The 21,927-nt window shown below is 37.1% G+C and overlaps 1 protein-coding gene across 2 annotated transcripts; it reads left to right on the forward strand.

The window, feature by feature from the left end:
- The first annotated feature begins 6,040 nt into the window (after positions 1–6,040).
- Positions 6,041–11,335, forward strand: LOC110615304 (RNA-binding protein 24). Of its 2 annotated transcripts, none has more exons than XM_021757113.2 (7): positions 6,041–6,207; positions 6,326–6,581; positions 6,709–6,841; positions 7,561–7,696; positions 8,639–8,675; positions 9,531–9,807; positions 10,071–11,335. In XM_021757113.2, the coding sequence occupies exons 2-7, from the start codon at positions 6,399–6,401 to the stop codon at positions 10,094–10,096; spliced, it is 792 nt and encodes a 263-aa protein (XP_021612805.1). In that variant the 5' UTR covers positions 6,041–6,207; positions 6,326–6,398; the 3' UTR covers positions 10,097–11,335. The 2 variants fall into 2 exon arrangements, with proteins under 2 accessions (XP_021612805.1, XP_021612803.1); XM_021757111.2 differs by having other exon boundaries at positions 10,091–11,335.
- Positions 11,336–21,927: the final 10,592 nt, after the last annotated feature.

Here is a 21,927-nt window from a genome sequence, read left to right on the forward strand (position 1 = left end):
TAGTCATTATACATAGCAAATATAGACAATCTAGTCTGAGAACCAAAGTAATAGAACCCATGGATAGACCTAACGAGTCAAAAAAAGTATAAAACATCTCAATAGAAGGGACAAAATCCCAGTACAGGCAAACAGACTTGAAGCAATACATGAACAAGATGGAATTAAGGGACAACATCCGAGGGGTCACTCTAAAATGACGAAAAATCTAAATGAAGAAATGGGTAAAAGGGAAGATTAGCCCAAAATCACGCTGTTTGACAAAAAAGACCAAGTTGCGCCCTTGTTGGGCGTCTATCAGACCCGCTGGCGGTGAGTAGGGAAGAAAAATCTTCTCATTAGGAAGGAGTGCCCTAATCCTACAGATGGTGGTGTTAGAATTGTAATACCCGGCTAGACTCCGGTATCGGAATTCCTACCGTCCGGTGGAATCTCGGGAGTCGGAGACTTCTAGAAGGGTAAAATCATGTTTTTATAAAATGTTTTAATGTAATTTATGTTTTTAAGCAAGAAAGAAAATGAGTTTTTGCATGAAAATAGCATTGGAGTAAAACTCGGGTTCGGCCGCCGAACATGCATGCGCTTCGGGAGTGCTTTAGGCCCCCGAAGGCATAAGTGAGGGAAGTCCAGGTTCGGCCGCCGAACATGGCATGCATGCGGAGGCACGTTAGGCCCCGAAAGTGACCTGGCCAGCCACCTATAAAGGGCTCCCCATGTCCGAACGGGTGAGCTTTTTCTCCCCATTTTCGGCCAAGGTGAGTCTCCGCCGCCCTCATGCCGATCTTGAGTTCTTTCTTCAAATCTTCCATGATTTTTATGAGTTTTCACCTTTGTTTTGAAGATTTTTAAGCAAATAGCAAGTTTTGGAGCTTGGAGGTTCAAGGAACTCGATCTCTCCCATCTCCGAGTTAGAATCGTTTTTCCTCTCGATCTTCAAGAGGTAAGAGCCGATCTTGAGCTCAGTATATGTTTTAAGCAAGTTTCAAGTTGATTCTTGGGGTAGAAATGCATGCTTAGGTTAGTTGAGCTTTGTTAGGTTTTGTATTGTGTTTATGGATAATGTAGGTTGCTGAGTTGCTTTTGGTGTGTTGTAGTTGGGGTTTAGGATAGTTTGAAGCCCCTAGGAGATTATGTATGTGTTTATGAATGTTTTGGTTGAGTTGTATGCATGATTGAAGGTTTTGGGAGGCAAATGTGCATAAGAGCAGAGTTTCTGCCACTTTGGGAGAAACTCAGGTTCGGCAGCCAAAGGGACTTTCGGCCGCCAAACCTGCCTGTGGAGGCAAGCTTTCGGCTGCCGAAGCCTGCCCCCGAAAGTGGACTTTCGTCTCTGGAGGGGACTTTCGGCCGCCGAGGGTGCCGCCGAACATGCATGAGTTTCGCCTCTGGAGAGAACCTTCGGCCGCCGAAAGTGCCGCCGAAGGTGCATGACTTTCGGCTCTGGAGAGACTTTCGGCCGCTGAACCTACCGCCGAAAGTGCCCTGTTCAGCCCTCCTTTGCATGAATTCTTTGATTGTTTTGAGGTGTTTTAGGGGGTTTTAGGGGGATATTTTTAGAGTCATGTTCTAGTATGTTTGGTCCCTTATTTGAGTCCACCTGTGTAGGTTCGGACCCAAGGAACCGAGGACCCCAGCAGTGAGTCAGCTGCTTCAGTTCATTGTCAGAGTTAGCCTGAGGTGAGTAGAATAAACCTTATGTTTTAAATTAATGCAAGTTTTAGCATGAATCATGCATCACGAATGCCATGTGATATAATAGGTTGTTGCATTAGAATCCATGAATATGTTGCACTGCATTCTTTGTTATGGATGTGGGTGAATACTGTATGATCCAATTAGTCTCTGAGGAAAGACCAGGACCCCATTCTACGGCCTGGCACGGTATAAAAGACCAGGACCCCATTCTACGGCCTGGCACGGTATGGAACACGAAGACCAGGTGCCCAGATGAGGCCCTGGGGCAATGGTAAGTAATGCTATGATATGACAGGAAGACCAGGATCCCATTCTACGGCCTGGCACGGATATGATGCTGGGACTATTTGGTGACAGGTTCACCCTTGATGTGATTTGTCTGTGATATGATGCATTACATGATGGCATATGTTTTAAATGTTTTAGTATTCTGCTCACTGGGCTCTAGTAGCCCACCCCTCTCCCTATATCCCCCAGGTTTGCAGGTACGGGCTAGTTCAGGGAGTCAAGAAGAGTAAAGTCTTGTGATTTGTAATAGTTAGATGTGGACATGATGAATTGTAAAATGAAGTAAGGTTATAATCAGTCATGTTATGTAACATTGATATTGAGGATTAGAATTGTGCTTGACCATAGTATGTTTGATTAATCCCATGTATATACATGATCTATGTCTTATGATGTTTATGTTCGATCAAGCTTGATGTCTGTTGAGATACCCCATTGGAGTATGTGATGAGGCTCCAGTGTGTGGTTTATGTTTATATTTATGTGCATGCACAGGTTGAGCTTGGTAAAAGAAAGAAAAAAAGTTCTCATGTTTATGGATATGTATGATCATGTATGGGATTTGACAGGTATTCAGGATGTATGTTTGGCTTGCTACGAGTCCCGGCGACCTTATGTCGATCTGGATCCTAGCGCCGGTAGCGGTCCGGTTTTTGGGTCGTTATAAGAATAGTCACTGGAAAAGTAATGAGAAAGAAAGGGAGGGGTGATAGAGAACACCAGACCCACTACATTGAAAATTCTATCAGAAGCCATGAGAAGTATAGGACATATCTCGGATCAGAAAGGTGCGAATTACTGGAAAGAGAAAGGGCAAGATAGCAGAAGCAATGCAAGAGGCAGAGCAGCAAGTGAAATCAAAAGTGTAAGTTTGAAATGGGTAAAGGCGAAGAGGAGATATATTGACAAGAACTCTCCTAGAGCCGCGCAGTAGTCTCTTACAAAATTATATTTAATATCAATATGCTTTGAATTTTTACCATTTTAGTATCCTTAATATAAGCTATTATAGCTTAATTATCACAATAGACCATCATTAGTTTAATAGCACTATTATATACACCTAATTGTACTAGAAATTATACTAGATACTCAGCTATTTGTGCAATTATTGATAACTACTTTGAAATGAGAAATCATTTGTCCTAGTTAGGGGTGTAAATGAATCGAACCGAGTCGAGTTTTGAAGAACTCAAGCTTGATTCGTTAAAATTTTTTCAAACTCGATCTTTACTCATTTCGAACTCAAGCAAAGTATTAATAAGTTCAAGTTTGACTCATTTATCAAATGAGTTTAGAGAGTCGAGTTTTTATCGAGTTTAGTCTCGAACAATTCATGAATAGTTCAATTTGTTAGAATGTATAATGAGTTTTAATTTAAAATTAATAAGTTTAAAACTAAATAATTTTAGTTATATAAGTATATAGCTCTTAAATCCTAATGCTCTGAATATTTGCAAGTTTTAATAGTATAATTAAACTATATAGAGCTAAACTTTAGAAAATTTAGATTCGATTCATGAAAGTATATGCAGGATTTGAGCTTAACTTCCTTATGATATTAATCTCAGCCTACTTAACAAGATTGTTTGTGAGCCTGCTCATAAACTCGGAAATGAGCCGAGCTCATGATCCTTATGATCCTTACGAGCCTAATGCTATAGAGCTCAACTTTGGCTCATTTACTAAATAAACCTAAACATTAAGCTCAAGCTTGGCTTATTTAGTAATTGAGTCGAGTCCGATCGAGTTTTTTTGGAGCTGAACCTCAAATAGCTCACGAATAGTTTGGTTCATTTACATTCCTAGTCCCAGTAGCTTTTCATGCATATCACTGATAAATTTCTCAATTCCTGAATTTGGTTTGATTTCATAATGTTCCATCTCATCTTTTGTTATTTGAATTATTAATCCATTTTTCTTGACAAGTTATGTGGTATGTGAGAGACTTATTCATATTTCTGTACTTCTCTTTTATCTTGTGGAGTAACAATACGTTTTCTCCTTCAATTTCAAATCAAAGATGGAGAATGTGTGATGAACTTCACTTGTCACGATTAAAATTGACAAATTAATTTATCAATGCTAGAGTTACTCTCATTAAGATTAATAATATTAAGTGGATTCATTATAAGTAATATTTCAACGTCAATAAAAACTAAATTATTATCATTTGAAATATTTTTACTAGAAAAAAAATATCATATTTGACTATGTGAGGAGCTTAAATTTTGACGGAAATGGCTTAGCATCTCTCTACTAAAGGTGAGCCATGCCACAGTTTATAATCATCATCATGCTCCTTCTAATACTTTTGTACTATCTGAACTAACTCCCAATCCATGCTTTGGGGTGTCTCATCCATGAAAGCTTTATCCTCAACCTTCTTTTTAACTTTCAAGGTGACTATTCATTCAGTTTGGGTAGGATCCCCCTTAAGCTATCCCTTATGAATTCTCTTATCGGGCCTTATATTGCTTGAAGATTTCATGACTTCAATAGAAGATAGCGACGTATTATATTCGCTTCTAGCTAGGATAGGAGCCATGTTCTTGTAATAGCATGAGAAGGTTTCATGACCTCGCAACCATTATTAAATATTTAAGCGAAAAATAATTGAGGAAAAATATGTTTAAGAAGAGAGGATTTAGTTAAAAATTAATAATGAAATTTTTGAAGAAATTTCTGAAGAGAATTCTTCAGATCCAACAATATAACCAAATGATGTTGCCAATAGTCCTTGTTGATTTGGCCAAATGTTAGATTTGTAAAAAAGAAAAGAAAAGAAGTATAGTGATTGGTGTGTAACGACAACTGCAATACTCAAGTTAGTGTAATGGCAACTAGTAACTTTATTTATAACCAATATTTGCAACTTGGGGAACTCTTCTAACAATTTCACCTTTGTGCAATAAATGTCTGCATTCAAAGCAATTGCAGATGCCTTAGTTTTTTCTTTTCTAAATAAGCTTTGCTTTTTATAGGTCACATTACTCAAAAAGAAAAAAAAATCAAAACAATACGAAAGAATCCTTAAAATAGAAATAGAAGAGAATAAATACTCTTCCTAAGAAATCCTACTTGAAAATTCTCACAATAGAGTCAAATAATTCCATAAGTAGCCCATAGCCTCTCATTGAAAGCCTCTTGCATATCTTCGGGAATCACCCGCATCAGGCAAAATGGATAGATTTTTCTGGTCATAGTCAACCCATCGTTGAAGCAGCTTCGGTGGAAGATGTGGCGGCAATCGATGAACGATCTAATCTCTTCTTGGTCTAGAAACTCATAGAGACAAACAACACAACTTTTGAGCAAGTTGACAAGGACGTGAAAAATTGGGTGGCTCTCACATAGGATAGAGAGAACAAACATTAGTGGTGGAGTTGTGAGACAGGCAGAAGAGCAAGATGAAAAGGGTGAGCAAAAATTAACTTAGGTATTTTGATTGTTTTGTTTTTTATATAAGCGGACTCATTTAGATATATATACATATATGGGGTAATCCTTGTGTATATCCGTAGTATAATCAAAACTCTAGATACACAATCATGAATTTCGCTTCTTATGTGAGTTCTGCCGTAACTATAGTCTATATATGAACTGACCGATTCCGTATTTTTCATCTATGTAATTGTGTATATATATGAGAACGATAGAATGTGTGCGCGCGCAGCAAAATAAATTAGACTAGGAGAGGGTTGACCTTTGACCTCCCGCGTGATTTTATTCCCTTATCCCTCCGTTTTAAGTAAATTTCTCCGTCCCGTTTCTGCCACTGGGGGCTTTAGCTCATAGCAAGCGGCAAAATTGTAATAGTAGGAAAACTGAGAGCGTAATTGGTCATTGTAGTTTCTCTCATAAAATAATGCAAAGTACAGCTATGACGGACATAATAATAGCACATGTGCCATACCCACACTCGCGACAGAGCGTGCAGGTTAACCTTGAAAGTAATGACATAAGATTGGCAACGACGCGAAACAAAGAGAGTGAGCACAAGGGAAAGAGGTAGAGGTGGGGGCTGCGGTGTATATAATTCATGTCCGTATTATGAGAGGGGCTTTCTTCTTTTTCTTGCTTTTGCTCTCGCTTCCCTCCCAAATTTCTCTCTCTCTCTCTCTCTCTCTCTCTCTCTCTCTCTCTGACCTAATTGTCTCAGCTCAGCGACACCACCATCTCTAAATCTAAGAGAAGATCCCTCTAAAGTCTAAATTTAAGCGGGTCTCTCCCTTTCTCTTCCTCATACCTGTCTTAGATCTATCCATCTATAACTTGTCTATATTGTGCCACATAGATAGGTCTCATCATCTGACACATACAAAGTTTTTTTCTCTTGTAGCTGCTGACTTTGGATTTGGTCTTTGGTTTGAGGTTGATAACTAATAAGAGATCTCAAGGAGAAGATAATTAAGATGACTCCAGCAAATTTGGCCAGTCAGTTCGGTGACACTACATATACCAAGGTGTTTGTTGGGGGTTTGGCTTGGGAGACGCAAAAAGAGACCATGAAGAAGTACTTTGAGCAGTTTGGTGAGATCTTGGAGGCTGTTGTGATCACCGATAAGGCCACTGGCAGATCCAAGGGATACGGATTTGTATGTCTTATTTCTTTCATTTTCTATGATTTTATAGCTAGATCTTGAAGATAAAGAATTGAAACATATATAATTAAGAAAATTTTCAGTTAATGTGGAAAATGTGCTGTTTTCATGAATATCTTAGGTAACTTTTCGGGATCCAGAAGCAGCTATGAGGGCTTGTGTTGATGCTGCTCCTGTGATAGATGGGAGAAGGGCTAATTGCAACCTCGCATCTTTGGGAGTTCAGAGATCCAAACCTTCTACTCCGAAGCATGGTACTAAATGTTACTTACGTTTTTCTTGTTTTACTATCCTGTTATTATTTCATGCCATATATTTGGATCGGATTTTAACTGGTTATACTTGGGAGCATTATCATTTATTTCAGATCCGAAATGTTGTTTGCAATGTATTTCATTTTATCCTTCATCGTGCGGGAGATGCTATATATCTCATGCATTTCTTGTTCTTTGATCAGCAAACCTTACAGTTTATTGGTCGATTCATTTCTAGCTGCTAAGTTTTTCTTTCTTTTTTTTTTTTTTTTGTGAATTACTAAGTTGAGCCTTGGTGGTTTTTATATGCATATTGTGTTTCTTTATTTAACTGCAAAACTTAAATGGGTCCAAAAATATTCCGTTTTGAACAATGCATTTCACGCAGTCGAATCAAACTACAGCATATGAATATTCTTCCCAGCAGGGAAAGTTCTATTTTTTCTTGTTTGGACTAGATCCATAATACAAGTTAATTTTACTTGAGAGAGAGGGAGAGAATGGAGGACCTTTCCACGTATACCTGTTAAGCAAATACATTATTTTCTATTTCAGTGTATTATTATTGTTCAAGAACCATTTCATCTGAAATATAGAAATGATGCATCCCGACTTTGTCTTCCTTTTTGAACTTTGCAAATCCAGATCTTAGGGGTAAGTTATATTTTGCTAGGTAATCTTTGGTACAAAAATAAATGAATTTTGTGATAACGTTGCAGGAGGAGCAGGTCGGAACTTTAGGGTAATGAGCTCTTTTCAGACAGGTTTTGGTGGTGGGGTGGGAACAGCTTTTCCTTCAGCAGCATCCTTCCCTCATTATGCCATCCAGCAAGGCATACCTTATAATGTTTATGGGTATGCTTTTTTTTTTTTTTAAATTCTCTCGTTTATATCCCGGGATGCTGAATGCACGTGCATTGCCAACTCATGCACATCTTTGACCCAAAAAAAAAAAAGTCATGCACATCCAACCCATTAAACTAGGGTTGTCAATCACGCTCCTACATTTATCCGTCTAGTACATTATTCTCTCTCTAGCAATTATACAGTTAAGAGTGGTGCAATATGATACGGTGCAACATTGTAAAAAATGGATACATATATAAATATAATGATCCTTTAAAAAAAACAAAAAAATTGCTTATTGGTTTGTAACTTCTTAAACCTACCATATAAACATGTTAATTCATAATAAATTTGCTTATAAAACATTCATAATAATTTGCTATTTTATAGAAATTATCACATTTGAAATAGCCAATATATTATATAATATTTTCTCTTCATAAATGAGGTAGATTATTTAATGCATTTGGTTTATGTTCTCCTTAGTAGATTTCATCCTTCATAATGCATATAAATATTGAATTTTTATGAGTAAAAAAATGCAAGGATGCATAATTTACAGGACTTATGATATATCTTGCTTTTCTTTCTTCCCCAAGACATGCATGCATCTCAATGAGACATATGATAATACGCACAAATACCCATTTGGACCTAACAAAACTGTGTTAAACATGAGCACGTGGCCAGCACCTCATACAGTAATATACACCTCTCTCTTCCCACAAGCGCTATCATTTCCACATCTATTGATCCGTATGCAATATATATATATATATATTTGTGATAAGCAATAGGAAAAATTCATAAAGAGTGGATTCCCCGTTCATTTCCCTTAATATATGCATTTCATAAGTGCCATCACTTTACTATAAATGAAGATTCATCAAGTGCAAGTCACGAGCCTAACTTTTCTCTTTCACATTTTCTTTTCTTTAAACACCATTTCAGGTACTCTCCATACTCGCCAGACTACACTTACCCGGCGGTTTGTACAAATTTCGACTTTACTTTTCTCTTTTGCACATTTTTCCCTAGGATGCTTTTTTTTAAGAGACCTAGGATGCGTTTTCAAGCATGCTTTTAGCAGACAGAGACTTCTTTACATTTCATTATTATTATTGACTCCTTTACTTTTCATTACTATTATCTCCACCATTCTTCTCTTTCCTTTTGCATTCAATTTCTCTTACAATATTTTTATTATTATTAACTATCAGACAAATATTATTCAGAAAGAAGGGGTTAGTGGAAGTTTGGTGTTTTTCTGTACTGTTACTATGATTGGACATTAATCATCATGATTGGTAGGCCAAGCATGGCGAGACATTCAATAGTTTTACACTACTGTCTACTCTCCTTTCTAACAAGCAAGATTAATTGAATGGTTCATTTTATCGCATCTAACGCAACCATAGCAGTGAATGCGTAATGAATTGTTCACTTTCAGCTAGGGGTATTAATACTTTTACTTGTTTAATCGATTTGAAAATATGGAGCTGCGGGCACTTCTTTGATCCACTCCCTCACTCGATAAAATATCACACAGCCTTACCATTTTATTTATGTGCTTATAAAAAATATCACAGCCTTCTAAAATTCTTAAGGAACTGTGAGAAATAGGAAAAAGGACAAATCAGTGAAAACTTGGACTGACTATATACTAGCCATAAGCTCTTGTCTATATGTAAAAAATTCAAAAAATAAAATGATACACCTAAATTCAGTGTCCAAGTGGCATGTTACATGTGAAGCAATGAGCCAATGCAATCAGTACTGAAATATATGTACGAAGGCATAAATATGGATTCTGAAATAATTAACTTTTCTGAAATGTGTTCAGAGCTACTACAGTGTATATGGAGGGGCAACTGCGCAGTATTCTATGTATGGAACTGGCCCTGGAGGGATGATGACAGGTGCAGCAACTGCTTTTTATCCCTATCTCCAATTTGGAGAGGGGAGTGGCGGAGGAGCTCCTGGCTACACTTCAGGGCAAAGCTATGGTGTTCAGTATCCTCACCATTTGTTTCAGTATTCAGCCATTAATTCAAATGGTGCGTACCCCCAGCACTATGGTGCGCCCATGTCTCTTGCACCAACTGCAGCTTTGCAATCAGGTATTTACTCTTTAATATGACATGTATATTCTCCTATATTTGTGCTTTGACTTGGCTTCCATTTACTTCATCTTTATATATATGTGTGTATATATATATATATATAAGAAGTAAATATAAAAAATTTTTTGAGTTAACAAAGATATTTTAATTTTCTTTATTTGGGCTTTTTTAGTTATTACTGATCACTACATCTGCATGCCTACCTCAATTCGCATGAAGACAAAATTTTCTATTGAAAGGAGTACTAATATCTTTGACAGTGTGTTTTGCTGTGCCACAGGCGTGACCATGGCTCTTCGTGCTCCACCAATTCCACATCGCTAGAGACTATCGCGTTCTAGCCAATTGGCCCCACTTCTATGTTTCCTCATCTGCTTCTTTTGAGGTCTCAAACTACCTTTGGCCTAACCATGGTTCTCTCTTTGCCTCTCTATTAACTCAAACCCCCCATAGGGGTTACAGCACTAGTCGCTCCAAAAACTGGAGTCATGCATCTTTCATTTTTCCATTGCATATACTATTGAAAGAAAGGGTTCCTTGAAGAGAACCAAATCTATCAAGTGTATGTATTACCCAGCTCAAGCTATCGGATTAGCTTTGAGTGGGAACAGTCTTTCGATCGTTAGCCCTGGAAAGGGCTAATCATGCAAAATAATATTTTAATTTGTAAATTCTAGCCTAGAGAAGGCTAATCCACCAGGAAATGTTTTGCAAAAAATGTATATTCAGCAACACAAATATAGCAAGCCCTTCGTTTTCAAAACCAGCTTTTGGTGCCTAATCCCCTCCAACAATTAATAGATCATCACCTCTAGATGAAGAAGCAGTTCTATTTTAGCAAAATCATGGCCGGGCGTGGATGCCCTCAGTTTTTGTGCATTGACATCTTAGCTAGTCTTAGGATTTTAGAGCTAGCTAGGACCACTCAATCATGTTATTTCATAAATATATATTCTTTTTACCAACTTCACTTTTAAAATCTTGAAGTGCTTTAACCAACAACCTTCCCTTAGGGTGAGGGAAGAAAAATTATTAACTGTTTTCTTTTTGTAAGTTCCCTGTAAATTCATTGTGGCTAAACTTTGGGAGATTTAGCCTCTTTTAGGAAAAAATAGGAGGGTTAGTGTTTTTTCTTTTTTGGGCATCTAGATTTTACCTTGTTTCAACATCAAGCTGAGAACTCCATAAATGGATGTGGAGCTCACAGCACATGCATACAACCCGAGGGAGATATTTTGATTCCCTCGGGTTCTTCTCCTCTAACCCCACCAACCATGGTTAGGACTTAGGTCATTCCCTCTCCCTCTCTCTCTCTCTGTCTCTCCTCCTCTCTGTGGAACTTTTACCAGGAGATGGATCAAGATACTCTTTATATGTATAAGCCTTATATATGGTTTGTGTTGTATTTAGGATGCTACTTAATTAATTAGGACAACATTCACTCTCTAACCACGGCGGTTGAGAATGGATATGCTACTCACTTCAATGCTTTTAATTTGAGACTGCTATGCTTACTTTCTCTTAATGCTTTGTCCATCCCGAACGAGCTAGCAAGATTAATGTTCACAAATTTTGTCATGATAATTTTTTCTTAATTCGTTGGCCTATAATGGAGGACAACCTGCACCGCAACTATTAAAATTGATGACCAAGTACAGAAGCATCTTCAAATCCTGAAACCATGCCAGGCTTGGCTTAGAGGGACTGGAGATGGAGTCCCCCAGCACCTGGAGTTTTGACTCAGATGACAGCCGAACCGTGTGTTATAATTGGGTGCCAATCCTAAACAAGCAAGCACACCGTATAAAAGTGTACAAGAATTACTTCACCAATAGAAACCCATGGAAAGAAGTATCTCAGTGGAACTTTCAATCTAAATCCATTGTCCTTTCACCTGGTAAATTTAATTAAACTTCAACAGTTAAAAGTACAATTTTAATTTTAACAAAGATTTTTATTTTCCATTTTAAAGGATATAAAAACAGAAGTTAGAAGAAATATAATTAAACTGGCAAATGATATTAAGTGAGAAAATTTTTAATAACATATATTTATATATACAAAATTTTCAAAATGTCCCTCCCTGCTCCGAATCCATGTCTGCTACTTTCCATCGACAATAGAGAAAGTTCCAGACTCCAAATGCTTTTCCATAGTTCCCTGTGAATTATGGCTAAGAATGTAAGACGTTTGTCTTGTATTCTCTGGCATCCTCAGATTTCAAAAACCATTTTAATAATAATAATAATAATAACGGCTTCCCTGAAATGAAAGAAAACTTAATCGAATTCTAGACTTCGTAGGACAAAGCTCACATAAGAAATCTCTAGGGAAGATTGGGAATTATCTGGTGCCAATTGGCGTTGGGTAGATTGGGAGCTTGGATGTATGAGAGGGAAGATAGTGATGATGAGGTTTGCAAGGAGGATGGTCTCGACCAATACAGGATTTATGAGAATTATGAGTTTGGTGGGACTGATGAGGAGAGTTTTCATGAGGGAAACGCAGGGGATAACGATAACTGATATTCTAAAATTGGGCTAAATTAGTTTAAAATTGAAATTTTTTAGTTAACACGAACAAAAAGTTAAAAATGGGCTAAAAAATTTAACTTCCCTTAATAAATATTGGGATGAAATGTAACATTTAAATAAATAATAACAATAATAGTAATAAAGATATCTTTAAAAGTTAAATCAATCTTACAATTTAAACTTAAACTTTGTTTAGTTGGGATAGTTGTATCAAGGAATTTTAAATTTTTAATAAGTGCTAAATTTATTGATTTGATAGACTTTTTTTATATATATTTTTTAGAAAGTTGATTTCTCCTTAATCAATTAATTACTTTCGTAAAAATTATCCCATATACTAAACCCCTTAAATCAGATAAGACGTAGACTTAATTGAGCGAATGTGGGAAATATGTTCAAATTGTTGGTGCCCTTGTAAAGTTTGGCAAAGCATGTAGATTTTAGAGAAAAGTTGTTTTCTTATTATTTTAAAAAATGAATTGAAGTATAGCATTAAGGCTAGCTGAAGCTATATACACAAATCAAGATAGAATACAAAGTAAGTGCATTATATATGATACATATTATTTCTACAACCCCTCTCAAGTTGAATATGGTGGGATCAATGCCATATTCAACTTGGACAAATTTTAAATGAACTTCGCCGGTAAAGAGACTAGGTAAAAAAGTCAGCTAGTTGCAAATGAGTAGCAACATGAGAAGGAGGAACAAAAACCTTCATTTGATCTGCACAATGTTACAATCTATGTTGATATTGCTTTGTTCTTCTATAAAATACAGGGTTAGCTACTATGTACAAAGCAACTTTATTTTCATACATTAGCATCTGTATCAATCGATCCTTATAGGTCATCTGTGACTTTGACCACTGCTGTAGGCAATACGCAGTCATTCCAACAAATCATTTTTCATTAATAATATGTAAGAATGAATTATTTTTTTGTTAATTTTAATGTCATTGTTATCCTTTAAACACTCATTATTGTAAATATAGGTTGTATCTATCGGAGTTGTATAGTCGCAAAATCATTATCATAATAAAAGAATGATTGGTAGCGAAAGGTCACTATTGGAAGACTGTACCAAATGACACAAAGGAGTTTGGTGAAAATTGCATGGAAGAAAGAAACTGTTGGGAGATATAGGGGGCTTATATGTGAATTCAGAAAGGAAAAGACGAAGAATCTAACTACACTAAATTCTGTTTTAAGGAAGTGGCATGAAGTTTGGAACATTTCTGAGTACAAAGAGAAGTGTGAAAAATTTTCTACTAATAGATGCAGTGAGGCTAAAGGAGCATGATCTAACATTTTTCGACATGCTTGTGGTTCAGTTTCACAAAATATCCACAGCAGAGGATGGTATTAATAATTGCAAAAATATTTATTTATTTATATATATTTTTTGCCATGTTAACTGTTATTCTTAATATACTTGTTAACAGAGAGAAAATTTAGAAAGAGAATCACATTCTTATGAGCTTTTTGAAGCCACGCATAAGAGAAAAGGGATAGATGAGTTTGTTAATGTTAGGTCCCAATCTATTTATGTAAGTTGATAATATATTAAGTTACAATTAATTTTTATTTTACTAAAATCTTATCAAATTAATATTAAGTTAATAAAATTTTATAATGCAGAGAAATTCATATAGTTAAAGGAGTCAGCAACACAGCAACAGGAGGGAAGCAGTGAGCCGATGACTGTGCGGTTGTTGAAACCGGTAAAAAATAACCTTTTTGGTTATCCATAATTTTATAACTGTTGATAGTGGTAAAAGGATCGAATTCACAAGGAATTGATACTTACATATTTTTCTTATCAAAACCAAGTAAATAAACTGAAAATAAAATAAAAGGGGGGTTTTGAGATTGATGAACTAGACTAGAAGTAAAAGCAATAACGTAAAGCAAATGATAAAGTAAAGAGAATTTAATAATGAAAAAAGTTTAGTTGAAGAATTAGATCCACTTCAGTTGTTGGGATTGATCATTAACACTTATATTCTTTTATTTGACTCAATAAATTAGTTATGAAGGTGAAAAACGCTTCTCACCACCATATCCCTCCTTAAGTATAGAATAACTAGGAAACATTCTCTAATTAATCACTAATCAACAAGTTGCTAAGGAACGTCCTTGGGGCTTTTAGCATCATACAACTGTTAATTGCATTAAGAAATAGAGAGATATAATTCTAGCTACCGAAACGTATGGTGATCTTGTTAGATTGTGCAATCTCCTTGGTTTTTACACCAAGAGTTACTTGTGTTTGAATAATTCAAGCAATTACGGACTTCAAACTATACAAACTAACAAATTATCGCTTTGCAATCAAGAATCAATGGGCCCTATTGATCTAAATAACAAAGCAACAATAGAATTAAGCATGGAATTGCATAAATATTGATAAAGAAAAGATAAACAATATATGTTCAGATCTCACAATCCATAAACAACTTGAAGTTTCACCTAATCTTCAACTAGAAAAAAGGGTTTCAGCCACTCATGGCTGAAACTAACAAGAAAATAAAGAAAGAAAACAAGAAAGAAGAAGGAGGGCCAGCGGGCGGCTGATGTAGCGTGCAGCTGCTGGTGATCTTTCCAAAGATGGAGTCTTCCTTTTGCTGGTTTGATCCTCTATTTATAATTGATTTGAGCAGCCCTAAGTTTCCTTGTTTGGATTAGATTTCTTTTCCCAATTGGAGTTGGATTCTTTGAAGGCAATTGGATTTTCTTGAGATTTGGCTTCCTAAATATGTGAGATAGAATGCTGAGGTGTCTTGAAGATTTGCTGAGCTGTATTCACGTGTTTGGGGAGGAAAAGACTTCTTAAAGATTTGAAATTTGAATTTTCCGCGATTCTACTGTCTGCTGTCGCAGACTCTATTTGCCCAGGTTGTTTGGGCAAATAACTCGTTCAAACAGTCTGTCTTGGTGCTGTATGTTTTTTTGCCTTTGTTCTGCGGGTCTGTTTGCCCAATTTGTTTGGGCAAACAGTCTGGTCAAACAACAAATCATCATTCTCCCATTTCAGCTGCAGCTTGGTTTGGGCAAACGGACTTGATCTCTTTTATTCTCTTTTGGGTAGTTTTAAGGCTATTTTTACCAAATTACTTTTTTACACCATTTTTTGCAAAATAAGATCAAAACCATAAAATTAGGTAGAAAATGTATAAATTAACATTAATATCAACATGAAAAATGGGTCTAAATTTGGCTTGATCAAATACCCCCACACATAACCCTTTGCTTGTCCTTAAGCAAATAAACTTAGTCAAACAAGCTCTCTTTGCTACTTGATCATTTATTTCCACTTAAACTCTTACCCTAGACCCCTAATTTAAAGCATTGCAGTGAAGTGTGCATGCACCAATGTTACTTTCCTCTCTCCTCGTTTCCCTTTACCCACCATGGTTAGTAATTGTTTTCCTCATTAGAGAGATTTTACTTATTCATGCACTTATTCTTTGTTTATTTTAGACTCTTTCTAGCTCTTGGAGTGATTTGCCTTTACTTGAAGCACTTTATTCAGCTTTTTGCACTTTTATCCTTACCTGAAAAAGTCACCAACCTTTTGACGTAAGGGTACATATTTGTGATACCCACCCCCGATTACTCAGTTGGTCACCTGTCCAAGTGGCTACTAGCTCTGTTCATAGTCTTTGACTATTGGAACAGTTTTTAATTTGTGCTTTTAAGGTATTTGCCTGTGCTGAATTTTCTTTTTCTCAATGAATTGGGCAAATCAACACCAATTGCTAAAATAAGTCATGTTTCGTTATTGACACATCTTTATTATTCTCTCTAATGAGTAATGTTATATATTTTTCACCATAGCAATGTAACGACCCGGAAACCGGACCGCTACCGGCGCTAGGATTCAGATCGACTTAAGGTCGCCAGAACCCGTAGCAAGCCTACTATACATCCTGTGTACCTGATAAAATCCCATACATGATCATACATCAACATAATAACTTAAACATTTCATGAAACCAAGCTTAACCTGTGCATGTATCATAAACTGAAAACATAAAACCCATACTAGAGCCCTCATCAAATACTCCAGTATGGTCAACATACATGCCTCAACTTGGTTTAACATAACATAAACATAAAACTTTTACATAACGATCATGTAAACCGATATTACAAAACTATCATTAGGGCAAAGCACAATTTTAATTCATAAGATATTACATGTCCACTATTATTCTATCACATTAAAACTGTACCAAAAGCTGAGCCGACTCTCCCAAGCTATCTGTGCTCCTGCAAACCTGGGGTTAGGGGAAATGGATAAGCTACAAGAGCCTAGTGAGTAGAACATAAAACAGTTTAATAAACATATGCTCATATGAAATGTGTCACAACACAAACAATTCACAACAAGATGGACTTGTCACCAGTAACCCTCTACATAATCCAATGTGCCCGGCCCACTACGGGTGCTACTCAGGACTTTTGCTTAAACATAACATAACATATCCAATATGCCAGGGGCGTAGAATGGGCCTCACCTGGACTTTCCCTTACATAATGCCAGGGGCGTAGAATGGGCCTCACCTAGACTTATGTATCCATTATAACATAACATGCTCGAGGGCTAGTGGGTCATCCAATATCTATCCACAACAAAAGTAAATTATGTAATGCATCATATTCGTAAATTCTAATGCAAACAACCTATTATATAACATGGAATTCGTGATGCATAAACATGCTCAAAAGTTTGATTACTTTAAAACAATAGATTAGTTTAGTTCTACTCACCTATGGCTGACGCTTGACTTAACTGGCATAGTTACCTCACTGCAAGCCTCTACAGTCTCCCTGGTCCGATCCTATACAGATGGACTCAAATGAGAGACCAAACATAACTCTAACAAGACTCTAAACGACTCCCCAAAAACACCCTAAAACATAACAAAACATGCATATGAATCAAGCAAAAGAAGGCTGGACAGGGGATTTTCGGCAGCCGAAGGACTCCACAGATCCGAAAGTCACTAACCTTCAGGGGCAGGTTCGGCGGCCTAACCCCTTCACAGATCTAAAAGTCCATCCTTTCGGGGGCAAATTAGGCAGCCAAAGGCTACCTCCACAGGCAGGTTCGGCGGCCAAACCCTGCTTCGGCGGCCAAATCCTGCTTCGACGGCCGAACCTGGGTTCTCCAGAATGGCAGAACCCTACCAAAACTCTCCAAATCCTCACATCCAACTCCTCAAAACATGCATACACACTCATTAAGCATAAGGGGCATAAAACTAGCCTAAACCCCAACAAACAACCATAAAACATCATAAGAGCAAGCATTCATCATCAAAACTAACATAAACCCTAAAGCTTTAGATCTAACCAAAACATGCATTTTTAACACTCAACCCTTTCTAAAACTTACTTAAAACATAGGAAAAGGCAATGATCTATGCTTACCTCTTGAAAATCTAAGGTAGATGTGACCCAAGCTTGGAATTGAGGAGAAATGGTCTCCAAACTTTAAAATCTTGGATTCAAACTTAATCCTTCAAAAACAAGAGAAAACTCATGAATATTTTGAAGGATTTGAAGGAAAAACAACAAAATCAACAATGGAAGCGCAAGAACTCACCTTTGTCCGAAAATGGGAGAGTTCCCAAAAATGGAGAGAGGAACTCTCCCATTTTTGGACTGGAGGCCTCTTATAGGTGGCTGGCCAAACCACCTTCGAGGGCCGAAAGGAGAGCTCCCGTGGCAGCACCATGTTCGGCGGTCGAACCTGGGTTTTCATTCCAAAATATTTTTCTTTCTTTTAAAGGTCTTTAATACAAAAACCATCAGTAAAACCATAAAATTCATTTTGTGAAAACTTATTTTACCCTTCTAAGAGGTTCTGATATCTGAGATTCCGGATTCCAACGGGATTCCGTCGGAAGATTGGAATTCCAATGCTGGAGTCTAGCCGGGTATTACATTCTCCCCCCCTTAAGAACATTCGTCCCCAAATGTTCAACATAGCAAACATAACATCAAGAAAACACATAAAACTTAAAACACTTACCTTAAAAGAGATAGGAGTATTGCTGGATCATGGACTCCCGGGTCTCCCAGGTGCACTCTTCCATATTGTAGTGATTCCAAAGGACTTTTACCATCGCGATTTTCTTATTCCTCAGCTTTCTGATTTGAGTGTCTATGATCCGCACTGGCTGCTCAACATAGATGAGATCTCCTAGGATCTCTACATCAGGTTCATTAAGAACCTTGCCCGGATCTGACACAAACTTTCGTAACATGGTAACATGGAAAACCGGATGGATTCTCTCCATAAAAGCAGGTAAATCTAACTTGTAAGATACATTCCCAATCTTTTGCAAGATTTCGAAGGGTCCGATGTACCTTAAAGCTAGTTTACCCTTTTTTCCAAAGCGAATCACCTCTTTCATAGGAGACACCTTGAGCAACACCATATCTCCCTCCTGGAAAACTACATGTTTTCCAGGACATCTGCATAGCTATTCTGCCTACTCACAGCAATTCTGATTCTTTCTCTGATAATAGGCACTACCCTGCTGGTGATCTCAACTAATTCTGGCCCTGCTAGAGCCCTTTCTCCCACTTCTTCCCAGCAGACAGGTGATCTGCACTTCCTCCCATATAGAGCTTCATAAGGAGCCATCCCTATGCTAGCATGATAACTGTTATTGTAGGCAAACTCTACCAGTGGTAGATGCTGCCTCCAAGAACCGCTAAAATCTAGCACACACATTCTCAACATATCTTCTATCGTTTGGATGGTCCTCTCTGACTGTCCGTCAGTCTGTGGATGAAAGGCAGTACTAAAGTCCAACCTCGTGCCTATAGCATTCTGCAGACTCTGCCAAAACCTGAAGGTAAATTGGGGTCCCCTATCTGACACTATTAATACTGGAGCCCTATGCAGCCTGACAATCTCCTCTACATATACCTGTGCCAATTTGTCCACAGAATAGCCACTCCTGACAGGAATGAAGTGAGCAGATTTGGTCAATCTGTCCACTCTTACCCATATAGAGTCTAATCTGTTGGACGTTGCTGGTAACCCCACTACGAAATCCATAACCACATTTTTCCATTTCCACTCTGGAATCGGTAGTGGGTTGAGCATCCCAGCTGGCTTCTAATGCTCTAGCTTCACCCTCTGGCAGATCTCGCAAGCAAACACAAACTGCACCACTTCCCTCTTCATAGCTGGCCACTAATAGACTCTCTTCAGGTCCTGGTATATTTTGGTGGCCCCAGGGTGAACACTGTACCTGGCATTATGAGCTTCTCTCATAATGTCCCCCTTTAGACTTACGTCATCTGGTACACATAATCTATTTCCGTACCGGATGATCCCTCTGTTGTCGAATCTAAACTCACCGTTCTTGCCTGTCTGAATAGTTCTCGCTATCTTTACCAACTCGGGGTCCTCATGCTGTTTCTGTACCACCTGCTCCAAAAACACGGGTGTCACTCTCATCTGAGATACTAGTGCACCTGTACCAGACAACTCTAGCTGTAAACCCTCATTAATGAGCTTGTAAAATTCACTCACCACCGGTCTTCTCTCTACTATAATATGAGATGCCAAGTGATTTCCGGCTGAGAGCATCTGCTACTACATTCGCCTTACCCGGATGATATTGGATCTTATAGTCATAATCACTAAGCAGCTCTACCCATCTTCTCTGCCTCAGATTCAACTCCTTTTAACTTAAGATGTATTGCAAACTTTTATGATCTGTAAAGATCTCACATTTTACCCCATACAAGTAGTGCCTCCACATCTTGAGTGTAAAAATCACAGCTGCCATCTCTAGATCGTGTGTAGGATAATTCAACTCGTGCTTCTTCAGCTGTCTAGAAGCATAAGCAATTACCCTCTTGTTCTGCATGAGCACACAACCTAGTCCCACTCGGGATGCATCACAAAACACTGTGAAGTCTTCATTACTCGTGGGCAGAGCTAACACCGGTGCTGACGTCAATCTTCTCTTTAGCTCTTCAAAACTTTCTTCACACTGTTCTGACCAAACAAACCTCTGATTCTTTTTGGTCAATCTGGTCATAGGAGCAGCAATTTTTGAGAAGTCCTGGACAAACCTCCTGTAGTAACCTGCCAAACCCAGAAAGCTCTTAATTTCTGTTACTGTAGTGGGTCTAGGCCAGTTAGCTACAGTTTATACTTTCTTGGGGTCCACCTCGATTCCCTTTTCAGATACTACATGCTCCAAGAAATAAATGCTCCTCAACCAGAACTCACATTTAGAGAGAACTCCTAAGTATGTTCAAAGCTTTCTATTTGCCTCTATAATATTAATTAATACTAATTGACAAGCCATACTTCTTCTTAAAATTGATTGCAGTTCTTTGACATTGAAATCATTATTTACTCTATTTTTTTCCAGAAACTCTTTAGCAATTCACTCAGATATTGCTTATTTGTTTTATTTGTCTTAAAGAACTTATATCCTTTAACAGTTGTTTTAATCAAGGTTTGCTCATCTTGCATCAAGCTATCATAAACTCTCTATGTACATCTAAGTTCATATCTAGCTAGCAATTTTATCCTTTTACTCTTCAAAAACCTTATATTATACCCATTACATATAGCATATTTTTGTATGGTCTCTTTACATTGCACACTGTCAACAAATTTCATTCTAACAGTAAATTCCAATTGTTTATTATCATAAATAATATTTTTTTTTCTTTGATTCTTATTGGATTCAATCTCAAATTCTTTACTATTGACTGAGATAATTGACATATTATATGGGTCACCTTCTTCAGGTAAATTCATTTTTTCGTAATCACTATCTTCACTTTTATCTAACCCATCCATCTCAGTATCCTCATCATCTTCACTATCTGAAGCTACTGGCATAGTTTTCATACTCCACATTGTTTTCATCACTCTCATCACTGTTCAAAAAATTCTTTTCATACTTAGTGAAAAATTATGACTAATTGCATCATTTTCATCTATGCTTATAGTTGGCTCTTTTTGTAAACAATCCCAACTTAGATTATTTTCACCTTCAGAAACTATAACACTAACACACTCAACATAGATATGAATATCACTAGGGGTGAGTAAAATTTAGTTTAAATCAAAATAACTAATCGAACCAAATCAAATTAAATTTTTGATTCGAGTTATTTGATAATTCAATTCGGTTTTGATTTTTTAAAAAGTCAAATTAATAGGTTCAGTTCAATTTTTGATATAGAATTTTCGAAGAAACCGAACTGAATCGATATATAGTTTATCTGTATGAATTGAGTTGTTATAACCTTAACTTGGTGGAGAAAACCCTTTTTTTTTTTTACTAAATATCCTTGGGTTCGATCCTTTGTAAGTCCACTTTTCTTTCTTTATTTTTTTTCATTAATCTTTTTTTCCCAATTAATCTTATTCATTTTCTACTTTATAGTCTGCCATTTCAAACTAAATTGGTTGAGATTCCAAGCAAGCCATTTATTCATTCAAAGGTTCTACAATTTTTTTCTATCAACGATGTGCTAGCTTTATTCTCAAATTTAGTTGATGGGTTAGAGCTTTGCCTACCATCTAT

The sequence above is a fragment of the Manihot esculenta genome, chromosome 5 (genome assembly GCF_001659605.2).
Source record: "Manihot esculenta cultivar AM560-2 chromosome 5, M.esculenta_v8, whole genome shotgun sequence".
Classification (NCBI taxonomy): domain Eukaryota; kingdom Viridiplantae; phylum Streptophyta; class Magnoliopsida; order Malpighiales; family Euphorbiaceae; genus Manihot; species Manihot esculenta.

Coding starts and splice junctions, on each gene's coding strand:
- LOC110615304 (XM_021757111.2), top strand. CDS start 6,399: ATGACTCCAGCAAATTTGGCCAGTCAGTTCGGTGACACTACATATACC. Junction 6,582..6,708: donor GATCCAAGGGATACGGATTT/GTATGTCTTATT, acceptor TGAATATCTTAG/GTAACTTTTCGGGATCCAGA. Junction 7,697..8,638: donor ATACCTTATAATGTTTATGG/GTATGCTTTTTT, acceptor ACACCATTTCAG/GTACTCTCCATACTCGCCAG.